The sequence below is a fragment of the Ranitomeya imitator genome, chromosome 2 (genome assembly GCF_032444005.1).
Source record: "Ranitomeya imitator isolate aRanImi1 chromosome 2, aRanImi1.pri, whole genome shotgun sequence".
Taxonomy (NCBI): domain Eukaryota; kingdom Metazoa; phylum Chordata; class Amphibia; order Anura; family Dendrobatidae; genus Ranitomeya; species Ranitomeya imitator.
In genome coordinates, this window is record NC_091283.1 from 55,197,805 (window position 1) to 55,222,298 (window position 24,494).

The 24,494-nt window shown below is 44.3% G+C and overlaps 1 protein-coding gene and 1 long non-coding RNA gene across 2 annotated transcripts in view; one reads left to right on the top strand and one right to left on the bottom strand.

Moving 5' to 3' along the window:
• Positions 1-24,494, top strand: part of LOC138666243 (uncharacterized) — a 48,968-nt gene that overhangs the window by 21,439 nt on the left and 3,035 nt on the right. The window contains exons 2-4 of the mRNA XM_069754477.1: positions 21,834-21,904; positions 21,998-22,361; positions 23,591-23,787. Coding sequence (XP_069610578.1) covers positions 21,834-21,904; positions 21,998-22,361; positions 23,591-23,787 — 632 coding nt within the window. The remainder of the gene's footprint in view (positions 1-21,833; positions 21,905-21,997; positions 22,362-23,590; positions 23,788-24,494) is intronic.
• LOC138661832 (uncharacterized) lies at positions 532-3,505 on the bottom strand. Its single transcript, XR_011317967.1, has 3 exons — positions 3,396-3,505; positions 2,388-2,475; positions 532-592 (listed from the first exon to the last, which is right to left on the bottom strand). It is a non-coding gene; the product is annotated as an uncharacterized lncRNA (long non-coding RNA).

A 24,494-nucleotide genomic window follows, 5' to 3' on the forward strand; every position in this document is an offset into this window, starting at 1 on the left:
CTGTACTACAGAACGCCACTGACTGCCTGTCTGCAGTCTCCAACATCATGTCCGCTCTCTATCTGAAACTTAACCTCTCCAAAACTGAACTTCTTCTGCTCCTGCCATCTACTAGCCTCCCTAAATCTGACATTTCCCTCTCCGTGGGTGGCACCATAATAACACCCCAGCAGCAGGCGCGCTGTCTGGGTGTTATGTTTGACTCCGATCTCTCCTTGATATACCATATACAATCTCTTGCCCGCTCGTGCCGCTTACACCTAAAGAACATCTCTAGAATCTGCCCTTTTCTCACCATGGAAACAACAAAAACCCTCACTGTCGCCCTGATCCACTCCCGCCTGGACTACTGGACGTTCCCCTCTCCAGTCTATCCTTAATGCAGCAGCCAGGGTTGTCCATCTAGCTAATCGTTACTCGGACGCGTCCTCTCTTCGCCAGTCGTTACACTGGCTGCCCATTCATTATAGTATACAATTCTGTCTATCGGCCTAACTGACCGCTGCACTCTGCAAATGACTTTCGACTAACCTCTGCACTATTCCGTACCTCCCACTCCTGACTCCAAGACTTCTCCCGTGCTGCGCCAATCCTGCAATACAAAAAGTGAAACTCATATATTATATAGAGTCATAGAGTGATCTATTTCAAGTGTTTATTTCTGTTAATGTTGATGATTATGGCTTATAGCCAATGAAAACCCAAAAGTCATTATCTTAGTAAATTTAAATAATCAACAAAAAACACCTGCAAAGGCTTCCTAAGCATTTAAAATGGTCCCTTAGTCTGTTTCAGTAGGCAACAAAATCATGGGGAAGACTGCTGACTTGACAGATGTCCAGAAGGCAGTCATTGACACACTCCACAAGGATGGTAAGCCACAAAAGGTCATTGCCACAGAAGTCGGCTGTTCACAGAGTGCTGTGTCCAAGCATATTAATGGAAAGTTGAGTGGGAGGAAAAAGTGTGGTAGAAAAAGGTGCACAAGCAACCGGGAAAACCGCAGCCTTGAAAGGATTGTTAAGAAAAGGCCATTCAAAAATTTGGGAGAGATTCACAAGGAGTGGACTGCTGCTGGGGTCATTGCTTCAAGAGCCACCACACCAGGGGTGAACCTAGCCTCTCTGCTGCCTGAGGCGAACTGCAAAATGGCGCCCCCCCCCCATCATAAAATCAGTACAAATAAATCTGGTTTACTCTTCACTAGCCTAACCTGACGCACATGTACAATACATACACTTTTAAATAGGAATAAATTTAGGAAATAGGAAAGATTTTTTAAGCCTCCACCACGACAAGGTAGACTCTTTTGGCCCAGCTCTACTCTATTCTAACGTATTAAACATTTGTTAAAATATCCAATACAATTTAGGTATATTTTTATTTTTCAATTTTTAAAATGATCAATAATATCACATACAGGGGACAAATACCACCGCACCATGACCAAACCATATATTACCACCACATAGTGACCTATAATACCACATAGAAAGGAACAAATACCACCACACCATGTCCAGACAACATATTAACACCACATAGAGACCTATAAAACCATATAGAAGGAACAAATACCACCACATCATATCCAGACACCATATTACCACCTCAGTGACCGAATAATACCACATACAAGGAACAAATACCACCACACCATGACCAGACCACATATTACCACCACATGGTGACCAAATAATACCACATACAAGGGAAAACTATCACCACACCATGACCAGACCACATATTACCACCACATACAAGGAACAAATAACACCACACCATACAACATATTACCACCACATAGTGACTGAATACTACAATACTGATCATTGACAAAAAAAAACCACAAAAAAACCCCCACAATACTAATATCACCTTAAGTGCCAATATACACAGGAGATCTGTACTTAGTATGCAGTGTCTGTGTACAGGTAATACAGTGATCACCGGTGACATTATACACAGGAGCTCTGTCCATAGTGTCAGTGTACAGGTAATATAGTAATCACCAGTGACATTATACACAGAAGCTCTGTATACAGTGTTAGTGTACAAGTAATATAGTGATCACCGGTGACATTATACACAGGAGCTCTGTATATAGTGTACAGGTAATATAGCGATCACCAGTGACATTATACACAGGAGCTCTGTATACAATGTCAGTGTGCAGGTAATACAGTGATCACCAGTGACATTATACACAGGAGCTCTGTATATAGTGTCAGTGTACAGGTAATACAGTGATCACCAGTGACATTATACACAGGGGCTCTGTATATAATGTATAGGTAATACAGTGATCACCAGTGACATTATACACCGAACCGCTGAATATAGTATGCAGTGTATAGTGTGCGTGTATATGTAATACACTAACTCACCAGTGACATCTCTAGGTGAAGTCCTTCATCTTCGCTTTTAATCTTCATCCAGCACAGACCGCCATCACGTCTTCCAGCCACCTCATCTCTGCAGGAAATCACAAAAGCTCTCTAGTGCACCGCTTCCAAAACACATTACTCAATTTTATGCCAAATTCTAAACTACACCAGATGAAAAAAAAATGCGGCAGTGTTGCTCTGCACATTAACAGGACCGCCTCCTCCATTTAAAACAGTACCCTCAAAAAAGGTGCATATTAAAACTTATCATGTATTACGTAAAATTGTAAAAAGCCAAATTAGTCAAACAAAAACAAAGGGGTACCACAGTGAAGGAAGTGCCCTATAACCAATGAACAGAAAAAGGTAGGGGGGGGGGGTTGTTAAAAAGGTACCACTGGCCTCTCAGATCCTCAATATTAATCTGACCTGATGGCAAAATGACTATAGTTGTTATAGGGAAAGGAAGAACAGAGAGAGAGAGAAAGTAAAAACAGAGAAAGAAAGAAAGAAAGAAAGAAAGAAAGAAAGAAAGGAAGAAAGAAAGAGGGGAAATAAAGAAAGAACAGAGAGAAAGGAAGAACAGAGAGAACGAAAGAGGGGAAAGAAAGAAAGAACAGAGAGAGAGAAAGGAAGAACAGAGAGAAAGAAAGAGGAGAAAGAAAAAGAACAGAGAGCGAAAGAAAGAACAGAGACAGAGAGTAAGAGGGGAAAGAAAGAACAGAGAGAGAGAAAGAAAGAAAACAGAAAGAGAAAGAGGGGAGAGGGGAAAGGAAAACAAAAGAGAGATAGAAAGAACAGAGCGAAAAAAGAAAGGAGAGAGAGAAAGAACAGAGAGAGAAAGAAAGAACAGAGATAGAAAGAACAGAGAAAAAAAGAACAGAGAGAGAGAAAGAAAGATTAGAGACGGAAAGAAAGAACAGAGAGAGAGTGAAAGAAACAGAGAGAGAAAGAAAGAAAGATTCTATAAAGACACTACAGCAGGCTGGCTCCCATTGTAATGCCCACCTGAGCCTCCTGATGCAGGACATATCATGATCCGCTCACATGGCCGGCATCCCCGATTCCAAGTTGATCCCGCTGTCCGCGCTGTCGGAGGACACAGTGATGGATCTGAATCATTCCCTGAAGTGCCTCATGGTTCCGTCACAATCTCCTCCCGAAATTACCTCATTTCCGGTCAGCTTCCAGCACGTCACTTCCTGTGGAACGTCACGTGCGAGTTTTAAAGTGCTCCTCGGGACTCCTGTGTGCACGGGAAAAGTAAGCTCCCGGCCGGGACAGTGGGGCAGACTCTCAAAATCGGGATTGTCCCACTGGATCCAGGATGGTTGGGAGGTATGAAATTTGCTCCTCACCATTCACCAACTTCGTACACGCACGGTTCCACACACCTCATACACACATGTTACCGCTTTGTATGCCTCGTACACACACAGCTCTGCTCCGTACACCTCGCACGCGCACACACACACACACGGCTCCACTCAGTGCACATGTGGCTCTGCTCCTTACACCTTGTACACACCCGGCCACGCTGCGTACACCTCGTACACACATGGCTCCACTCAACCTTGTACACATGCAGCGCTGCTCCATACACCTTGTACTTAAGAGGCTCTGCGCCGTTCACCCTGTACACACAAGGCTCTGCTCCGCTCTCTACACACATGACTCAGTTCTGTACACTTTGTACACACAGGGCTCCATTTCGTACACCCCTTACACACACGGATCCATTTCGTACACCCCGTACACACACGGCTTCGCTCCGTACACCAAGTACACACACGGCTCCGCACCGTACACTAAGCACACACACGGCTCCGCTCCGTACACCTCGCACTTATGCGGGTCCATGCCGTACACCCCGTAGACACACGGCTTTGCTCCGCTCCGTACACATACACGGCTCAGCTCCATATACTTCGCACACACAGGGCTCCATTTCGTACACCCCGTACACACACGGCTTCGCTCCATACACCTTGTACACACACGGCTCTGCACCATACACCTCGTACACATGCGGCTCAGCTCCGCACACCTTGTACACAGACGGCTCCGCTCCGCACACCTCGTACACACACGGTTCCGCTCCGTACATCTTGTACACACACGGCTCCACTCCGTACATCTCGTACACACAGCTTCCGTACACCTTGTACACACATGGCTCCGCTCCGTACACACACGGCTCCGTTTCGTACACCTCGTAGACACACGGCTGCACTCCGTACATCTCGTACACACGCGGCTCCGCTCCGTACAACTCGTACACACATGGCTCCGCTCCGTACACCTTGTACACATGGCTCCGCTTCCTACACACGCGGCTCCACTCTGTACACCTCATACACACACGGCTCCGCTCCGCACACCTTGTACACACAGCTTCCGTACACCTTGTACACACATGGCTCCGCTCCGTACACACACGGCTCCGTTTCGTACACCTCGTAGACACACGGCTCCACTCCGTACATCTCGTACACACGCGGCTCCGTTCCGTACAACTCGTACACACATGGCTCCGCTCCGTACACCTTGTACACATACAGCTCCGCTCCGTACACCTCGTACACACATGGCTCTGCTCCGTACACACACGACTCCGCTCCGTACACCTCGTACACCCACGGCTCCACTCTGTACACCTCGTACACACACGGCTCCGCTCCGTACACCTCGTACACACGCGGCTCCGCTCCATACACCTTGGACACACACGGCTCCGCTACATCCACGCTGTAAACCTCACCTGACCCCACACATAAACTTCACCTCATCCAGCACCAAGACAACCAGCACGGCAGAGTCCTGCATACACGGAGGCACCTGATCATGTGACCCCTGACTCCTCCCCTCCTGTGACCTCATCACAGGTCCTGTGTGCACAATACAGCCTTCTATGAGCAGCCCAAATAGATGCAGGAGAGGAGCAACTTCAGCTTCAGGACCTGTGATGATGTCACGATCACATGACCGGTCATGTGAGGCGGGGAGGGCTGGAAGGAAGGATTCAGGACACAAATTCAGTTACTACAGCAGCAGAATATGCCGCCCCCTCTCTCCATTGAAGGCAGTGCCGCTTGAGGCAAAGCACTCAACTTGCCACATGGTAGCAGCGCCCCTGCACCACACACACACACACACACACGCAGCGCCCCAGAGTCCTGGTCGTTGCAGTAATGTCGCTCTGCCACTAAGGGGAATGATGTTATGTCTGATTGCACTAAAGGCGTTCACCTGACCAGGTATCACAAGCACACATTACACTTCACACTCCGGCCACCAGGGGGAGCAACAGGCACTATGTATTAGGCCACTCCTCACACTGGTAAAACTGGGGTCGGATAGGAAGTCAGGACAGAACGCAGCCTGGGAGAGCTCCAGGGAGGACCTGTCAGGGGTGGGTTCCTGGCAGGTACCTAGCAGAAAGCGTAGAAAGTGACGGAGCCGCGCCTGCACTACCTTGCGGCGGCATCCTAAGAAAGGACACGAAGAGAAGGGTATTGTGAAGAAGTGAGAAATGAGATCAAAGCACAAAGGAGAGCCAGAAGGAGTCGTGCCCCGAGAACAGCAACATCCTACTGAGGCGCGTAGCCGGTGACCGGAACACCGAGGAAGTAACTGACTCCAAGCACTACTTCAAATACCGCAGGACAGTTGATTATAGGTTGGCTGTCTACCATACATCACCTAAGAAGACATAGGGGGCAAGCGTGGAGAGGGGCGTCTCTAGGGTCCCAAAATAGCTCCGAGCCTTCCCGTCAAACGGGTGCGTCCTATCCAGATAAACTTGGGGGACGGAGAGAGAGAGAGAGAAAGAACGAACACGAAAGTTGTGAGGACTATCCCGAATGCTCAGCAGGGAAGAACTACAACACACAGGCGCTAGTGGTAGGCACTGATTTCTACCTGCAAAGGGAACTCTGGATGTGCCTTCGGACCGGCCAGTCTCAGACAGCCCAGTTAGCAGTGCTCTGGATTGAGGATCCCGAAATCTTCAGTAAAAGGTAAAGAGACTGCAACCCTGTGTCCTCGTTATTAACCGCGCCTCACATCATCACCACCTACACTACTGGGAAGCCCTGGGGATATACTTCACCCGTGGGAAGGTATATCATCTAGCTGCCATCACATCACCCCAGTGGACCCCAAGCAGCGTGGGTCACTCTGACCGAATACCACAGGTGGCGTCACGAAACCTTAGCCGACTTTCATCACTCCTTTCATTGGACGCCCTTTAGCAGGGTCATGGACCGGGTCCAGCCACCGTGACCAGCCACCGTGACAGCCCTAGAACTGAGACAGAGAGGACTGGTACCGAGTAACCCGCGGCCCTGCGTCTGGGGGCGCTCCACACACACGTATCCAGGACATGGGCTACAAGTGTCGCATCCTTTTGTCAAGCCACTCATGACCAATAGACAACGCCAGGAGCGTCTTACCTGGGCCAAGGAGAAAAAGAAAAGGACTGGAAATTTTGCATTTCATTTGGAAATTAAGGTCTCAGAGGCTGGAGGAAGAGTGGAGAGGCCACAATCAAAGCTGCTGGAGGTTTAGTGTGAAGTTCCCAGAATCAGTGATGGTTTGGGGAGCCATGTCATCTGCTGGTGTTAGGTCCACTGTGTTTTATCAAGACCAAAGTCAGCACAGCCGTCTACCAGGACATGTTAGAGCACTTCATGCTTCCCTCTGCCGACAAGCTTTTTGGAGATGGGAATTTTATTCTCCAGCAGGACTTGGCGCCTGTCCACACTGGCAAAAGTACCAATACCTGGTTTACAAACAACAGTATTACTGTGCTTGATTGGCAGCAAACTCGCCTGACCTTAACCCCATAGAGGAAGATGAGAGACACCAGACCCAACAAGGCAGACGAGCTGAAGGTTGCTATCAAAGCAACTTGGGCTTCCATAACCCCTCAGCAGTGCCACGGGCCGATCGCCTCCATGCCACGCCACATTGATGCAGTAATTGATATAAAAGGAGCCCGACCAAGTATTGAGAGCATTTACTGAACATACATTTCAGTAGGACAACATTTCAGATTTTAAAATCATTTTTCAAGCTGGTGTTATGAAGTATTCTAATTTACTGAGATAATGAATTTTGGATTTTCATTGGCTGTAAGCCATAATCATCAACATTAACAGAAATAAACACTTGAGAAAGATCACTAATGACTTTATTTAATATATGTGTTTCACTTTTCGTATTGAAGAACTGAAAAAAATTTACTTTTTGATGATATTCTAATTTTGTGAGAAGCACCTGTATGTTATATAACATGAATGGCCACAGTAAAAGACAATTCCACTGCACATCTTTTGTGATTTTTGCCATGGACTGTGCTGCAGATTCACCACAAATTTCGCCCTATAATATTGAAAATTAAATCTGTAATAGAGTGATTGTCACTAGTGATGAGCAAATATACTCGTATACACGTTCCTGAGCACGCTCGGGTGTCCTCCGAGTATTTTTTAGTGCTCGGAGATTTAGTTTCAGACTCAGGACTCTAACATAGTTGCATTTGTCAACATGATTATAAGTATGAGATTAGTATGGGTTGAACACCCATTACCCCATCAGAGTTTTTATCGCCTTATTATATTGCAATCATCATATTATACAGCACTGTGTACTTACAGTTGCTCATTTTGCCTTTCTACCCAGCTAATTCCTCTTTTCTCTGCTATATGTAGAAACAGGAAGCCTCTTTTCCCTGCATCACCCTCTTCAACTCCTGACCCAGCTGCTTCCTCTTTCCCCTGACAGGGACTCATGCAGGGAAAATTGACCTCCTGTTTCCACATAGAGCTTAGACGGATACAGCTTGTCAGTTTTTAATCAGATGATTTCATAGACCTAATGGAAAAAAAGAGAATAATTATCTGGGTAGAATGGCAAAATGAGCAATTGTAAGTACACAGTGCTATATAATATGATGACTGCAATATATTAAGAGGACAACAATTTTGATGGGGGATGCTTCTTTAACCCCTTCGCGACATGCGCCGTACTAGTACTGCGCTGCCGGCACTGCATTTGTGCCAGCAGCAGTACTAGTACGGCGAACCGATCACCGCGGTCTCGCGCTGAGCGCCGCGGTGATCGGGTGCGGGTGTCAGCTGTATATGACAGCTGACACCCCGCAGCAATGCCCACGATCGGCGCTATCGCCGATCGCGGGCATTTAACCCCTCTGATGCCGCTGTCAGTAGTGCCAGCGGCATAGAGGGGGATCGCGCAGGGACGGGGGCTCCCTGCGCTCTCCCACCGGAGCAACGCAATGAGATCGCGTTGCTCCGGTGACCCGGAAGGAGTCCCCGGATCCAAGATGGCCGCCGGACTCCTTCCGGGTCATGAAATGACCTGGCTAGCCGGCGCCTGCTGAGAGCAGGCGCCGGAAAGCCAGCTAAACTGCCTGTCAGATTGTTGATCTGACAGAGTGCTATGCACAGTGTCAGATCAACGATCTGATCTAATACAGAGATGTCCCACCCTGAGACAATGTTAGAAAGTTAAAAAAAAAAAAAAAATAGAATGTGTAAAAAAAAAAAAAAAATCCCCCCCCCAAAAAAAAAAAAAAACATTTCCCAATAAATCCATTTATGTATGTAAATAAAAAATAAATAATAAACCCTGAGTAAAGATGGGGTCCACTGTGACTGTCTCATTTAGTCAGGTCATGTTACTTGCTCAAAATAAATTGAGTTACATATCTTGTAAAAATCCTTTAACTCTCCTGTTTCTGCAGTTGTTTTCCGTTTTCAACTGTGTTGCTCCATTGCAGAGATATTCACACTTGTTGCTTTTGGAGCAGAGTATGTGAAATCTCTTCTTGCAGTGCATTTGGGAATTTCTTCAAAGTCTTCTTTGGGGGCAGCACTTTCTTCCCTACCTCCCTGAAGCTGCCAATCACAGCTCGGCAGCATCTGAGACTGATAGATCAGCTGCTGTGCTGTCACTAGCAGCTTCTAGGATGGAAGGGTGAAAGCACTCGCCCCCAGTGAAAACTCTGAAGAAACGCCCAGTTGATCTGCCAGCAGAGATTTCACATATTGTGCTCAAAATAAACAAATGTGAATATCTCTTCAATGCAGCTGCACAATGCAAAACAGAAAAAAGTTGCAGAATCAGGAAAGCTCAGGGATATTTACAGGGTATTTAACTAAATGGTTGTGGCCACGTGAAAGATCCTGCGGAGCCAGCCATGTTCTTCAGTAAAGACTTATTTAGTTGACCCAATCTAAAGTACTCATGTAGTTCAAAACTATACAAATTGATCTAAGGATGCTAGGAATGCTGTACATAAAGCAAGAATGTTAGCGTTATATACCTAACGATGGTTATAAGGATATTAATTTGCAGTTTTATAACACAACCTATTCTGTAGTGTGGTACAGAGAATCCACTTTATTTACTCCCTGCACTGGAGGATTTAGAATATACTGTAAATGATAGGATTAACAGATTATATGAGAATATTTCTGTATGTTACATAGGGAAATGATTTCCAGTGGGATTCCTAAAGCAAAAATGATGTCAAATGTGCATCAGTCATTTACTGGATGTCTTGACTCTTGAGACGGGTACAGGTCAGTCGATACTGACAAATAAACAAAGTGACGAAGAAAAGACACACATGCTGTGAATAGCGCACATCTGCAAACACACACTCTGACCGCAAGGATATAAATATTGTAAAACAAACTGCTGCAAAAACAAACAACAATTAAACAGAAATAGGCTTCAGGGACACATATCTGAGCCAGTGAGCAGGACATACACCGCACACATGTATGCATCGCAGTGCGACCAAAATGTAGGGGTGGACTAGCACTGGCCTGCCTCCGTAACTTCACTAGAAGGGAATAGGAAGAGGTCACCCTTCCACTGACAGCAGGTGTGAAACTGGATGGCAACCCCCATTCTGCAAACACCACATTCTGGCCACTTGTGGTTACGGCGATTTTTGAAATGGACGTGTTCTATAATATGGAAACATTATTTATGTGTTCTATATAGTGACAGTAGTTATCCGTGTAGTTTAGCAGCATCATTTATGTATTATATATAGTGACAGTAGTTATGAGTACAGTTTGGCAGCATTATTTATGTATTATATATAGTGACAGTAGTTATGTGTACAGTTTGGCAGCATTATTTATGTACAGTTAGGGCCAGAAATATTTGGACAGTGACACAAGTTTTGTTATTTTAGCTGTTTACAAAAACATGTTCAGAAATAAAATTATATATGTAATATGGGCTGAAAGTGCACACTCCCAGCTGCAATATGATAGTTTCCACATCCAAATCGGAGAAAGGGTTTAGGAATCATAGCTCTGTAATGCATAGCGTCCTCTTTTTCAAGGGACCAAAAGTAATTGGACAATGGGCTCTAAGGGCTGCAATTAACTCTGAAGGCGTCTCCCTCGTTAACCTGTAATCAATGAAGTAGTTAAAAGGTCAGGGGTGGATTCCAGGTGTGTGGTTTTGCATTTGGAAGCTGTTGCTGTGAGCAGACAACATGCGGTCAAAGGAACTCTCAATTGAGGTGAAGCAGAACATCCTGAGGCTGAAAAAAAAGAAAAAATCCATCAGAGAGATAGCAGACATGCTTGGAGTAGCAAAATCAACAGTTGGGTACATTCTGAGAAAAAAGGAATTGACTGGTGAGCTTGGGAACTCAAAAAGGCCTGGGCGTCCACGGATGACAACAGTGGTGGATGATCGCCGCATACTTAATTTGGTGAAGAAGAACCCGTTCACAACATCAACTGAAGTCCAGAACACTCTCAGTGAAGTAGGTGTATCTGTCTCTAAGTCAACAGTAAAGAGAAGACTCCATGACAGTAAATACAAAGGGTTCACATCTAGATGCAAACCATTCATCAATACCAAAAATAGACAGGCCAGAGCTAAATTTGCAGAAAAACACCTCAAGAAGCCAGCTCAGTTCTGGAAAAGTATTCTATGGACAGATGAGACAAAGATCAACCTGTACCAGAATGATGGGAAGAAAAAAGTTTGGAGAAGAAAGGGAACGGCACATGATCCAAGGCACACCACATCCTCTGTAAAACATGGTGGAGGCAACGTGATGGCATGGGCATGCATGGCTTTCAATGGCACTGGGTCACTTGTGTTTATTGATGACATAAGAGCAGACAAGAGTAGCCGGATGAATTCTGAAGTGTACCGGGATATACTTTCAGCCCAGATTCAGCCAAATGCTGCAAAGTTGATTGGACGGCGCTTCATAGTACAGATGGACAATGACCCCAAGCATACAGCCAAAGCTACCCAGGAGTTCATGAGTGCCAAAAAGTGGAACATTCTGCAATGGCCAAGTCAATCTCCAGATCTAAACCCAATAGAGCATGCATTTCACTTGCTCAAATCCAGACTTAAGACGGAAAGACCCACAAACAAGCAAGACCTGAAGGCTGCGGCTGTAAAGGCCTGGCAAAGCATTAAGAAGGAGGAAACCCAGCGTTTGGTGATGTCCATGGGTTCCAGACTTAAGGCAGTGATTGCCTCCAAAGGATTTGCAACAAAATATTGAAAATAAAAATATTTTGTTTGGGTTATGTTTATTTGTCCAATTACTTTTGACCTCCTAAAATGTGGAGTGTTTGTAAAGAAATGTGTACAATTCCTACATTTTCTATCAGATATTTTTGTTCAACCCTTCAAATTAAACGTTACAATCTGCACTTGAATTCTGTTGTAGAGGTTTCATTTCAAATCCAATGTGGTGGCATGCAGAGCCCAACTCGCGAAAATTGTGTCACTGTCCAAATATTTCTGGCCCTAACTGTATTCTATGTAGTGACAGTAGTTATGAGTACAGTTTAGCAGCATCATTTATGTATTATATATAGTGACAGTAGTTATGAGTACAGTTTGGCAGCATCATTTATGTATTATATATAGTGACAGTAGTTATGAGTACAGTTTGGCAGCATTATTTATGTATTATATATAGTGACAGTAGTTATGAGTACAGTTTGGCAGCATTATTTATGTATTATATATAGTGACAGTAGTTATGTGTACAGTTTGGCAGCATTATTTATGTATTGTATATATAGTGACAGTAGTTATCCGTGTAGTTTAGGAGCATTATTTATGCATTGCATATAGTGACAGTAGTAATGTGTACAATTTAGCAGCATTATTTATTTATTCTATATAGTGACAGTAGTTGTGTGTACAGTTTGGCAGCATTATTTATGTATTGTATATATAGTGACAGTAGTTATAAGTGTAGTTTAGGAGCATTATTTATGCATTGTATATAGTGGCAGTAGTTATGTGTACAGTTTAGCAGCATTATTTATGTATTATATATAGTGACAGTAGTTATGAGTACAGTTTGGCAGCATTATTTATGTATTCTATATAGTGACAGTAGTTATAAGTACAGTTTGGCAGCATTATTTATGTATTCTATATAGTGACAGTAGTTATAAGTACAGTTTAGAAGCATTATTTATGTATTCTATATAGTGACAATAGTTATGAGTACAGTTTGGCAGCATTATTTATGTATTCTATATAGTGACAGTAGTTATGAATACAGTTTGGCAGCATTATTTATGTATTATATATAGTGACAGTAGTTATGAGTACAGTTTGGCAGCATTATTTATGTATTATATATAGTGACAGTAGTTATGAGTACAGTTTGGCAGCATTATTTATGTATTGTATATATAGTGACAGTAGTTATCCGTGTAGTTTAGGAGCATTATTTATGCATTGCATATAGTGACAGTAGTAATGTGTACAATTTAGCAGCATTATTTATTTATTCTATATAGTGACAGTAGTTGTGTGTACAGTTTGGCAGCATTATTTATGTATTGTATATATAGTGAAAGTAGTTATGTGTACAGTTTGGCAGCATTATTTATGTATTGTATATATAGTGACAGTAGTTATGAGTACAGTATAGCAGCATCATTTATGTATTCTATATAGTAACAGTAGTTATAAGTACAGTTTAGCAGCATTTATTTATGTATTCTATATAGTGACAGTAGTTATGTGTACAGTTTGGCAGCATTATTTATGTATTCTATATAGTGACAGTAGTTATGAGTACAGTTTGGCAGCATCATTTATGTATTCTATATATAGTGACAGTAGTTACCAGTACAGTTTGGCAGCATTATTTATGTATTGCATGTAGTGACAGTAGTTATGAGTACAGTTTGGCAGCATAATCTGTGAATTTGATATAGTTACAGTAGTTATGAGTACAGTTTAGCAGCATTTATTTCTGTATTCTATATAGTGACAGTAGTTATGTGTACAGTTTGGCAGCGTTATTTATGTATTCTATATAGTGACAGTAGTTATAAGCACAGTTTAGCAGCATTATTTATGTATTCTATATAGTGACAGTAGTTATGAGTACAGTTTGGCAGCATTATTTATGTATTCTATATAGTGACAGTAGCTATGTGTACAGTTTGGCAGCATTATTTATGTATTCTATATAGTGACAGTAGTTATAAGTACAGTTTGGCAGCATTATTTATGTATTCTATATAGTGACAGTAGTTATGTGTACAGTTTAGCAGCATTTATTTATGTATTCTATATAGTGACAGTAGTTATGAGTACAGTTTGGCAGCATTATTTATGTATTCTATATAGTGACAGTAGTTATGTGTACAGTTTGGCAGCATTATTTATGTATTCTATATAGTGACAGTAGTTATGAGTACAGTTTGGCAGCATTATTTATGTATTCTATATAGTGACAGTAGTTATGTGTACAGTTTGGCAGCATCATTTAGGTATTCTATATAGTGACAGTAGTTATGAGTACAGTTTGGCAGCATTATTTATGTATTGCATGTAGTGACAGTAGTTATGAGTACAGTTTGGCAGCATAATCTGTGAATTTGATATAGTTACAGTAGTTATGAGTACAGTTTAGCAGCATTTATTTCTGTATTCTATATAGTGACAGTAGTTATGTGTACAGTTTGGCAGCATTATTTATGTATTCTATATAGTGACAGTAGTTATAAGCACAGTTTAGCAGCATTATTTATGTATTCTATATAGTGACAGTAGTTATGAGTACAGTTTGGCAGCATTATTTATGTATTCTATATAGTGACAGTAGTTATAAGTACAGTTTGGCAGCATTATTTATGTATTCTATATAGTGACAGTAGTTATGTGTACAGTTTAGCAGCATTTATTTATGTATTCTATATAGTGACAGTAGTTATAAGTACAGTTTGGCAGCATTATTTATGTATTCTATATAGTGACAGTAATTATGTGTACAGTTTGGCAGCATTATTTATGTATTCTATATAGTGACAGTAGTTATGAGTACAGTTTGGCAGCATTATTTATGTATTCTATATAGTGACAGTAGTTATGTGTACAGTTTGGCAGCATCATTTAGGTATTCTATATAGTGACAGTAGTTATAAGCACAGTTTAGCAGCATTATTTATGTATTCTATATAGTGACAGTAGTTATGAGTACAGTTTGGCAGCATTATTTATGTATTCTATATAGTGACAGTAGTTATGAGTACAGTTTGGCAGCATTATTCATGTATTCTATATAGTGACAGTAGCTATGTGTACAGTTTGGCAGCATTATTTATGTATTCGACATAGTGACAGTAGTTATAAGTACAGTTTGGCAGCATTATTTATGTATTCTATATAGTGACAGTAGTTATGTGTACAGTTTAGCAGCATTTATTTATGTATTCTATATAGTGACAGTAGTTATGAGTACAGTTTGGCAGCATTATTTATGTATTCTATATAGTGACAGTAGTTATGTGTACAGTTTGGCAGCATTATTTATGTATTCTATATAGTGACAGTAGTTATGAGTACAGTTTGGCAGCATTATTTATGTATTCTATATAGTGACAGTAGTTATGTGTACAGTTTGGCAGCATCATTTAGGTATTCTATGTAGTGACAGTAGTTATGAGTACAGTTTGGCAGCATTATTTATGTATTGCATGTAGTGACAGTAGTTATGAGTACAGTTTGGCAGCATAATCTGTGAATTTGATATAGTTACAATAGTTATGGGTACAGTTTGGCAGCATTATTTATGTGTGCTATATAGTGACAGTAGTTATGAAAGCAGTTTGGCAGAGTTATTTATGTGTTCTACATTACATTAGTTATGACTTAACTATTAGTTATTAGCTACCACAGAAGCTGTAGCTTTGGAATCTGCTGCCCCATTACACATACCAAAGCTCGCAAAATCAACAGACAGCCCTGGCACACCAGCCTGACCAAAGAACTGAGGCGAGCTTCCAGGGCTGCTGAGTGCAGATGGAAAAGATCCCACTCCAACGAGCACTTTATCACATTCAAAGAGTCCCTCACTACTTTCAAGACCACACTCGCCACAGCTAAACAAACCTACTTCTCATCTCTCATATCCTCTCTGTCTCACAACCCTAAACAGTTATTCAACACCTTCAATTCTCTCCTCCGTCCCCCAGCACCTCCTTCCTCCCCACTTATCTCCGCTGAAGACTTTGCTTCATTTTTCAAGCAGAAGATTGATAGCATCAGAGACAGTTTTGGTCAACAACCTCCAGAGCCCTTCCTCCCGACTTCCCAGCCCTCTACCTCCAAAACCAACTTCTCCACCATTACAGAAGATCAACTCTCCACTCTACTCTCAAAATCGCATCTCACCACCTGTGCACTTGACCCACTCCCATCCCACCTCATCCCAAACCTCACCACAGACTTCCAACCCTAACCCATCTCTTCAACCTATCACTAACAACTGGTGTTTTCCCCTCAAGCTTTAAACATGCCTCCATCACACCTATCTTCAAAAAGCCCTCTCTTGACCCATCCTCTGTATCTAGCTATCACCCTATATCACTTCTCCCTTATGCCTCCAAACTACTGGAACAACACGTCTACCTTGTACTGTCCTCCCATCTCTCTCCTTGCTCCCTCTTCAACCGTTTACAATCTGGCTTCCGGTCACACCATTCCACTGAAACTGCCATAAGGTCACCAATGACCTCTTAACCGCCAAGAGCAAGCAACACTACTCTGTCCTCCTCCTCCTGGACCTGTCAGCTGCCTTTGACACAGTGGCAGAGGCGTAGCTAGAGCTTTTGCCGCCCGGGGCTGTTCCCGAGTTTGGCGCCCCCCCCCCCCCCCCCCGGCTCAATACACACAAAGGTTACCAAAAACGGTTTTCCTGTTTTGTAGAACTTAAACTGGGCCTAATGGTGTCACCCCCACATGCCACACCTGTGACTTAATACCACCACACCATGACCAGGCCACATAGTGACCGAATAATACTACATACAAGGGACAAATACCACAACACCATTTCCAGACCACATATTACCACCACATAGTGACTGAATACTACAATACTGATCAGTAATAAAAAAAAACCCACAATACTATCACCATAAGTGCCAGTATTCACAGGAGATCTGTACTTAGTATGCAGTGTCTGTGTAGAGGTAATACAGAGATCACTGGTGACATTATACACAGGACCTCTATATAGTATACAGTGTATAGTGTCAGTGTATAGGTAACACTGACTCACCAGTGACGTCTCTAGGTGAAGTCCTTCATCTTTCAGCCAGCACAGACCGCCATCATTCCTTCCAGCCAGGACTCGTTTCTGCAGGAAATAACACAGTTATCTCGAGCTCCGCTTGCAGAACACATTACTTAATTTTTCACAACTTCTACATTACATCACATGAAGAAAAAAAGGTGATATAGTGTCACTCTGCACAGTAACAGGACCGCCCCCCCATTTAAAACAGTATACTCAAAAAATAAAATAAATACATCACTGCAGTAATAATATCCCTTAATTAGCCCCTATGGTAATAATATTCCCCACCCTGGCCCCGTTTCTCATTCCTGGCTCCAGTCATATGTTCTCGCATCCTGCCCTCATGAGTATCCATTCTACCCCATATGATCTCCACATCCTGCCCCACCAGCCTCCATCGTATCCGTCCTGCCCCATGATCCAATCCTGCCCCGTGTCTCCAATCATGCCCCGTATCTACATTCTGCCCATGCCTCAAGTCCTGCCCCCAGTGTGTCCAGCATATTACCCCCAGTGTGTCCAGCAATCTGCCCCAGTATGTCCAGCACTGCCCCCAGTGTGTCCAGCAATCTGCCCCAGTGTCCAGCCTTTCCCCAGTGTGTCCAGCAGTCTGCCCCAGTGTGTCCAGCATATTACCCCCAGTGTCCAGCATTGCCCCAGTGTGTCCAGCATATTACCCCCAGTGTGTCCAGCAATCTGCCCCAGTGTCCAGCATTGCCCCAGTGTGTCCAGAAGTCTGCCCCAGGGTCTCCAGCATTGCCTCAATGTGTCCAGAAATCTGCCCCAGGGTCTCCAGTATTGCCCCAGTGTGTCCAGCAATCTGCCCCATGGTCTCCTGTATTGCCCCAGTGTGTCCAGCATTCTGCCCCATGGTCTCCAGTATTGCCCCGGTGTATCCAGCAATCTGCCCCATGGTCTCCTGTATTGCCCCAGTGTGTCCAGCATTCTGCCCCATGGTCTCCAGTATTGCCCTGGTGTGTCCAGCAATCTGCCCCATGGTCTCCAGTATTGCCCCAGTATGTCCAGAAGTCTGCCCAGGGTCTCCAGCATTGCCTCAATGTGTCCTGAAATCTGCCCCATGGTCTCCAGTATTCAGTGTGTCCAGCAATCTGCCCCATAGTCTCCTGTATTGCCCCAGTGTGTCCAGCATTCTGCCCCATGGTCTCCAGTATTTCCCCAGTGTGTCCAGCATTCTGCCCCATGGTCTCCAGTATTGCCCCAGTGTGTCCAGCAATCTGCCCCATGGTCTCCTGTATTGCCCCAGTGTGTCCAGCATTCTGCCACATTGTCTCCTGTATTGCCCCAGTGTGTCCAGCAATCTGCCCCATGGTCTCCTGTATTGCCCCAGTGTGTCCAGCATTCTGCCACATGGTCTCCTGTATTGCCCCAGTGTGTCCAGCATTCTGCCCCATGGTCTCCAGTATTGCCCCAGTGTGTCCAGCAATCTGCCCCATGGTCTCCTGTATTGCCCCAGTGTGTCCAGCATTCTGCCACATGGTCTCCTGTATTGCCCCAGTGTGTCCAGCAATCTGCCCCATGGTCTCCAGTATTGCCCCAGTGTGTCCAGCAATCTGCCCCATAGTCTCCTGTATTGCCCCAGTGTGTCCAGCAATCTGCCCCATGGTCTCATGTATTGCCCCAGTGTGTCCAGCAATCTGCCCCATGGTCTCATGTATTGCCCCAGTGTGTCCAGCAATCTGCCCCATGGTCTCCTGTATTGCCCCAGTGTGTCCAGCAATCTGCCCCATAGTCTCCTGTACTGCCCCAGTGTGTCCAGCATTCTGCCCCATAGTCTCCTGTACTGCCCCAGTGTGTCCAGCATTCTGCCCCATGGTCTCCAGTACTGCCCCAGTGTGTCCAGCAATCTGCCCCATGGTCTCCAGTATTGCCCCAGTGTGTCCAGCATTGCCCCAGCCCCAGACAGTCAGACATAAAGAAAAAAAAAAAAAAGTAAAATCCTCACCTCTCCCGTTCCTAGCGTAGGTCTGGTGCAGTCAGCGTCTCTCCGGCTCTGCGACGCTCAGGACAGAGAGGCAGAGCGGCGCGCACAGTAGTGACGTCATCACGCCCTCTGCTCTGAGACGTCGCAGAGTCAGAGGACGCTGTAGCTGCCGGCGCCGCAGGAACCAGGAGAGGTGAGTATAGAGCGGGGGGCGGGGTCCGGTGGTGGGGGGAGCTGGCCCTGGTCGTGGCGGCGGACGGCGCCGCCCGAAGATTTAAAGGGGCGTCTTTTTTTTTTTTTTTTTCTTCTGCAGCGCCGGCCGCCCCCTGCATTGTGCCGCCCGGGGCGGACCGCCCCCCCCGCACCCCCCTTCCTACGCCACTGCACAGTGGACCATTCCCTATTATTACAGACCCTCTCATCCCTTGGCATCACAGACTTGGCCCTATCCTGGATCTCATCATACCTAACAGACCGGACATTCAGCGTCTCCCACTCACACACCACCTCCTCACCTCGCCCCCTATCTGTCGGAGTCCCACAAGGTTCAGTCCTTGGGCCCCTGCTCTTCTCCATTTACACCTTTGGCCTGGGACAGCTCATAGAATCTCATGGCTTTCAGTATCACCTCTATGCTGATGACACACAGATCTACATCTCTGGACCAGATATCACCTCCCTACTAACCAGAATCCCTCAATGTCTGTCTGCTATTTCATCCTTCTTCTCCGCTAGATTTCTCAAACTTAACATGGACAAAACAGAATTCATCATCTTTCCCCCATCTCACGTGACCCCCCCAACGAACCTATCCATTACAGTAAATGGCTGCCCACTCTCCCCAGTCCGACAAGCTCGCTGCCTAGGGGTAATCCTTGACGCTGATCTCTCCTTCAAACCACATATCCAAGCCCTTTCCACTTCCTGCTGACTGCAACTCAAAAATATTTCACGAATCCGTTCATTCCTCAACCAAGAATCTGCAAAAACCCTAGTCCATTCCCTCATCATCTCTTGCCTTGACTACTGCAACCTCCTGCTCTGTGGCCTCCCCTCTAACACTCTCGCACCCCTCCAATCTATTCTAAACTCTGCTGCCCGACTAATCCACCTGTCCCCCCGCTATTCCCCGGCCTCTCCCCTCTGTCAATCCCTTCACTGGCTCCCCATTACCCAGAGACTCCACTACAAAGCCCTAACCATGACGTACAAAGCCATCCACAACCTGTCTCCTCCATACATCTGTGACCTTGTCTCCCGGTACTTACCTACCCGCAACCTCCGATCCTCACAAGATCTCCTTCTCTACTCCCCTCTTATCTCCTCTTCCCACAATCGTATACAAGATTTCTCTCGCGTATCACCCCTACTCTGGAACCCTCTATCACAACACATCAGACTCTCGCCTACCGTGGAAACCTTCAAAAAGAACCTGAAGACCCACCTCTTCAGACAAGCCTACAACCTGCAGTAACCACCGATCGACCAAACCGCTGCATGACCAGCTCTATCCTCACCTACTGTATTCTCACCCATCCCTTGTAGATTGTGAGCTTTCGCGGGCAGGGTCCTCACTCCTCCTGTACCAGTTATGACTTGTATTGTTTAAGATTATTGTACTTGTTTTTATTATGTATACCCCTCCTCACATGTAAAGCGCCATGGAATAAATGGCGCTATAACAATAAATAATAATAATAATAATTAGTTATGAGTACAGTCTCTATTTAGTGTGCATAAGCATACACATTAGCTTCCCTTTTGATAAAACCCTGTATGCACTGTGGTACATCGGCTCACTCATCTGTACACAGAGGTAGACACAGGAACACTGTCTCTTTACGATCTTCACTGGTTTATTATACATGGGACATAACCCATGACAAAGTAAAAATAAACACCGCCCTTTGGGCAAAAACAGGAAAACAAAACAAAGTGGTAACACAGAGGACAGTCCTTGTGGTAGCAAGGGTCCACCCACTCAGGGTTAGCAAAACACACGGTTAGCACGAACACTTCTTTGGAGCTAGCCTCTCCAGACACACTGAACACTGAATGCCTCAGCAGGCCGACTATGGAGACCAACCTCCCACCCGCTCTATGGTTGTTCTAAAAAAAACAGCCCTTAAAATGGCTGCTTAAACCCTCTCAACACTTAGTGTGCTGGAGCAAAAACTTCTGGGTTTTAAATCACTGAAGCTAATAGCCTCAGTGAAACATAGCTCCCCACCAAAACTTTGACAGTGACTTTATTACAGCCCCCATCAAACCTGGTAAGTTCTACTAAGTTGTCACAACAAATTATTTGCTATAACTCTATCCAGTCTAGGAAAATCTCTGTGAGCTTAATTCTTTGTACTCCAGGCTTTCTTTAGTTTCTCTTCCAGTGGAGATGATGCATGACCACTGCAGCCAGTTAGTAGCTGCAGCACTCACTAATTAGCTGCAGCAGTCATATGGTGTTCCAATATGGAGGAGTGATGGGGGGTGGTTGAGGGGTTTTTAGAATCATTTTTACAAAATATTGGACCCAGTTTAAAAAACAAACAAATGGGGGCCAATAATTTAAAGGTTTATTTCTAATCCTTGAGAAGCCTCCATAGGGATGGTAGATTGGGTAAGTAAATATATTTTTTTTCCCCCAGGTTAACATGCATGAACGATGTATGGCCGTTTTCTTACACAAACAGCGTTACTGTCATCCATAAGATTGTGTTTAGCTTTGCATTTATGTGAATTCGACTAATACCAGGCGCAGACTATAGACTGGAGTGGTGCTGATTCTTGAAGACAGCGGCCATGTTTTTATAATCTTCCTCACCCTCTATAATTATTGATACTGATATTTGCATCTCTCTCTTTTTAGTTCCAACCTGTGCGGAGATCAGTGCTGTCCAGGGTGGAGCATGGCCCCTGATACTGGGACATGTACAAGAGGTAGGCACTCCGAAAAATCTGGAAACTGGTGTGCGGGTTTTAAAGTGTGAACCTCTATCTTATTCCTGTCCTCCTCTTCCTTTTTTACAACAGCTATATGCACTCCCAAATGTAAAAACAGAGGGGTCTGCAGGAAACCACAGAAATGTACGTGTAAGGTGGGCTTCCAAGGGTCTCGTTGTGAAAGAAGAACTCCACCGCTCATGACCAGCTCCACACCTCTCGCAGAGGTATCGCTTTCTTCCCCTCTCCGTGTAGGAGACGAGGCAGCGGCTATCTCGGGAGATCTCAGCTCTGTAACGTTATATCCCATACCCTTCACCTCTTCTCTGCCCACCATTACAAACACCGTGTTCTCCTCCCGCCCGGTGCCCACCACCACCCTGAAATCCGGAGGCGACCAAGTGCTGAACCATTCAGCCAAGAGCAGCCCATCCCTAAACTGGCAGCCGCTCACGTAAGTGTCTTACTATCATTAAGGCCAAGTACGGATGTGGCGGATCTACTGCCGAATTCACGCAATATTGTATTACTGTACACTGAGCATAATATCAGTTTTCGGGTGCTATCATTTAGGAATGATGTGCAAAAGTTTCCCTAAACGTTCCACGTATAAGAGACAGGTCCTTATCTAATCTGTAGGAAACAGAGTTGACAGGAGGTGTTACCTAGGGACATTGGATTAATGAACGCAGCCTCCATTTCTTCTACTGCAGTTCAGACCGCATATTAATTGACCTCTTGGCTTTCCTGACATTTTTGTGTTATCAAATATTCGTATTCCTCAAGACATAACAACTTAGCAGCATCTTTTTTTGTGTTGTTCCTCTCTTATTCTTCCGGGAATGTATGGATAAATTGACAGCAGAGTGTTCACATTTTGGGGAGTGACCCTGTGCACTCTCTGACATTGGGGCACGACACGCTGGACAAAGGGGAATGGTAATACCCAGTTGTAAATACATTCATTTATTCCTAGAGGAGCAAATAATGCAAAGCTCTAAGAAAAGATGTTGCAGAAAATGAATGGCTTTTAAGGGGGGGATTCCATCCAAATCCTATTATTCATGGCTTCAGACAGAATATTTTGATTTTACTCCCTTTGACCAGCAGGCGGCAGGATTGGAACAGTCTTTGCAGGGTCCATCATGTGGAATTATGTCCAATTTGTCTTTTTCCTCTGTTTTTTTTGTGTTGTTCCAATACATACAAAAGAAATAAATATGTGTATGTGCAATAATTTTCTGGTAGAATTTTTTTTGGGGGAAAAACTTCAAGGGTGCCAACACTATTGGCCAGTAATTCACTACTTCCCTTGCTTGCCACGCAGCCACCACCAGGGGGAGCTCACTGCATGCATATACCTATGCTTTCATTAGTTTCCATCCATATGCAGAGAGCTCCCCCTAGTGATGAGGGCATGCAACCAGAAATATAAAATTTATCAAGTAAAAATAAAGAAAGATCTCTCCTCTACATAAATAGTATTATATTTATCAGCACAGAATGGCATGAGATAACATTAATACATAGTGTATTGAAATGTACGTACAGCAGAGGGCTATGCTCAGGATAGAATTTGTCTAGGTAATCTTTTATTGCTGCTTATTTCCCAGATTATTAATGGTATAGCACTTCTACCAGGATAATAATTTGTTTACTAATAGTCTATACTGATGTGTTCAGTGTACAGGAGCTCCAGTCAATTCTGCAGAGGAAAGGCTTAGCAAAAAAGGACAAGATGGCCGCGTTACTAACAAAGCACCTTGAAACCCAAAAGAGTCAAACAGCAAAAGAAAGCTGGAAGGAGAAACATCGGACGCCCAATAGTATCCGGACAGCAAGAGGGGAATACAATATTCTCAGACAGACCCACACAAATGGTGAGCGTTTTCTCATTGCGACACGTTGGGATTTTACAGGTGCTGATAACCATTTTATAACTCCGGTGTCTCGTGATGGTGCAGGGTGCTTTAAGATAGTGGTACTTTAAGATAGAAATATGGAGCTATGTTTTAATTGTATTCCACTTGGTTAGGTCCCCCAATTTTTATAGGGTCAGGGTTTGTTTTTTTAATAACAAGCTCCAAATACCTTGCTTCTTTTCTCATAGTCATAGAATTCTGCCAGCCAGAAGCCACCACTAGAGGGAGCTCACTGCATAGAGATTATATACTACAATTGAAGTGTGCTCCCCATAGTGGTGGCCTTTATTTTATTTACTAGATGGTGGCCCGATTCTAACACATCGGGTATTCTAGAATATGTATGTATGTTACACTTAGCACAGCCACATAGTATATAGCACAGCCACGTAGTATATAATACAGCCATGTAGTACATAACACAGCCAGGTAGTATATAACACAGACAGCCACGTAGTATATAGCACAGCCACGCAGTATATAGCACAGCCACATAGTACATAACACAGCCACGTAGTATATAACACAGACAGCCATGTAGTATGTAACCCACAGCCACGTAGTATATAGCACAGCCGCGTAGTATATAGAACAGCCACGTAGTATATAGCAGCCACATAGTGTAAAGCACAGCCCACGTAACAGACAGCCACGTAGTATATAGC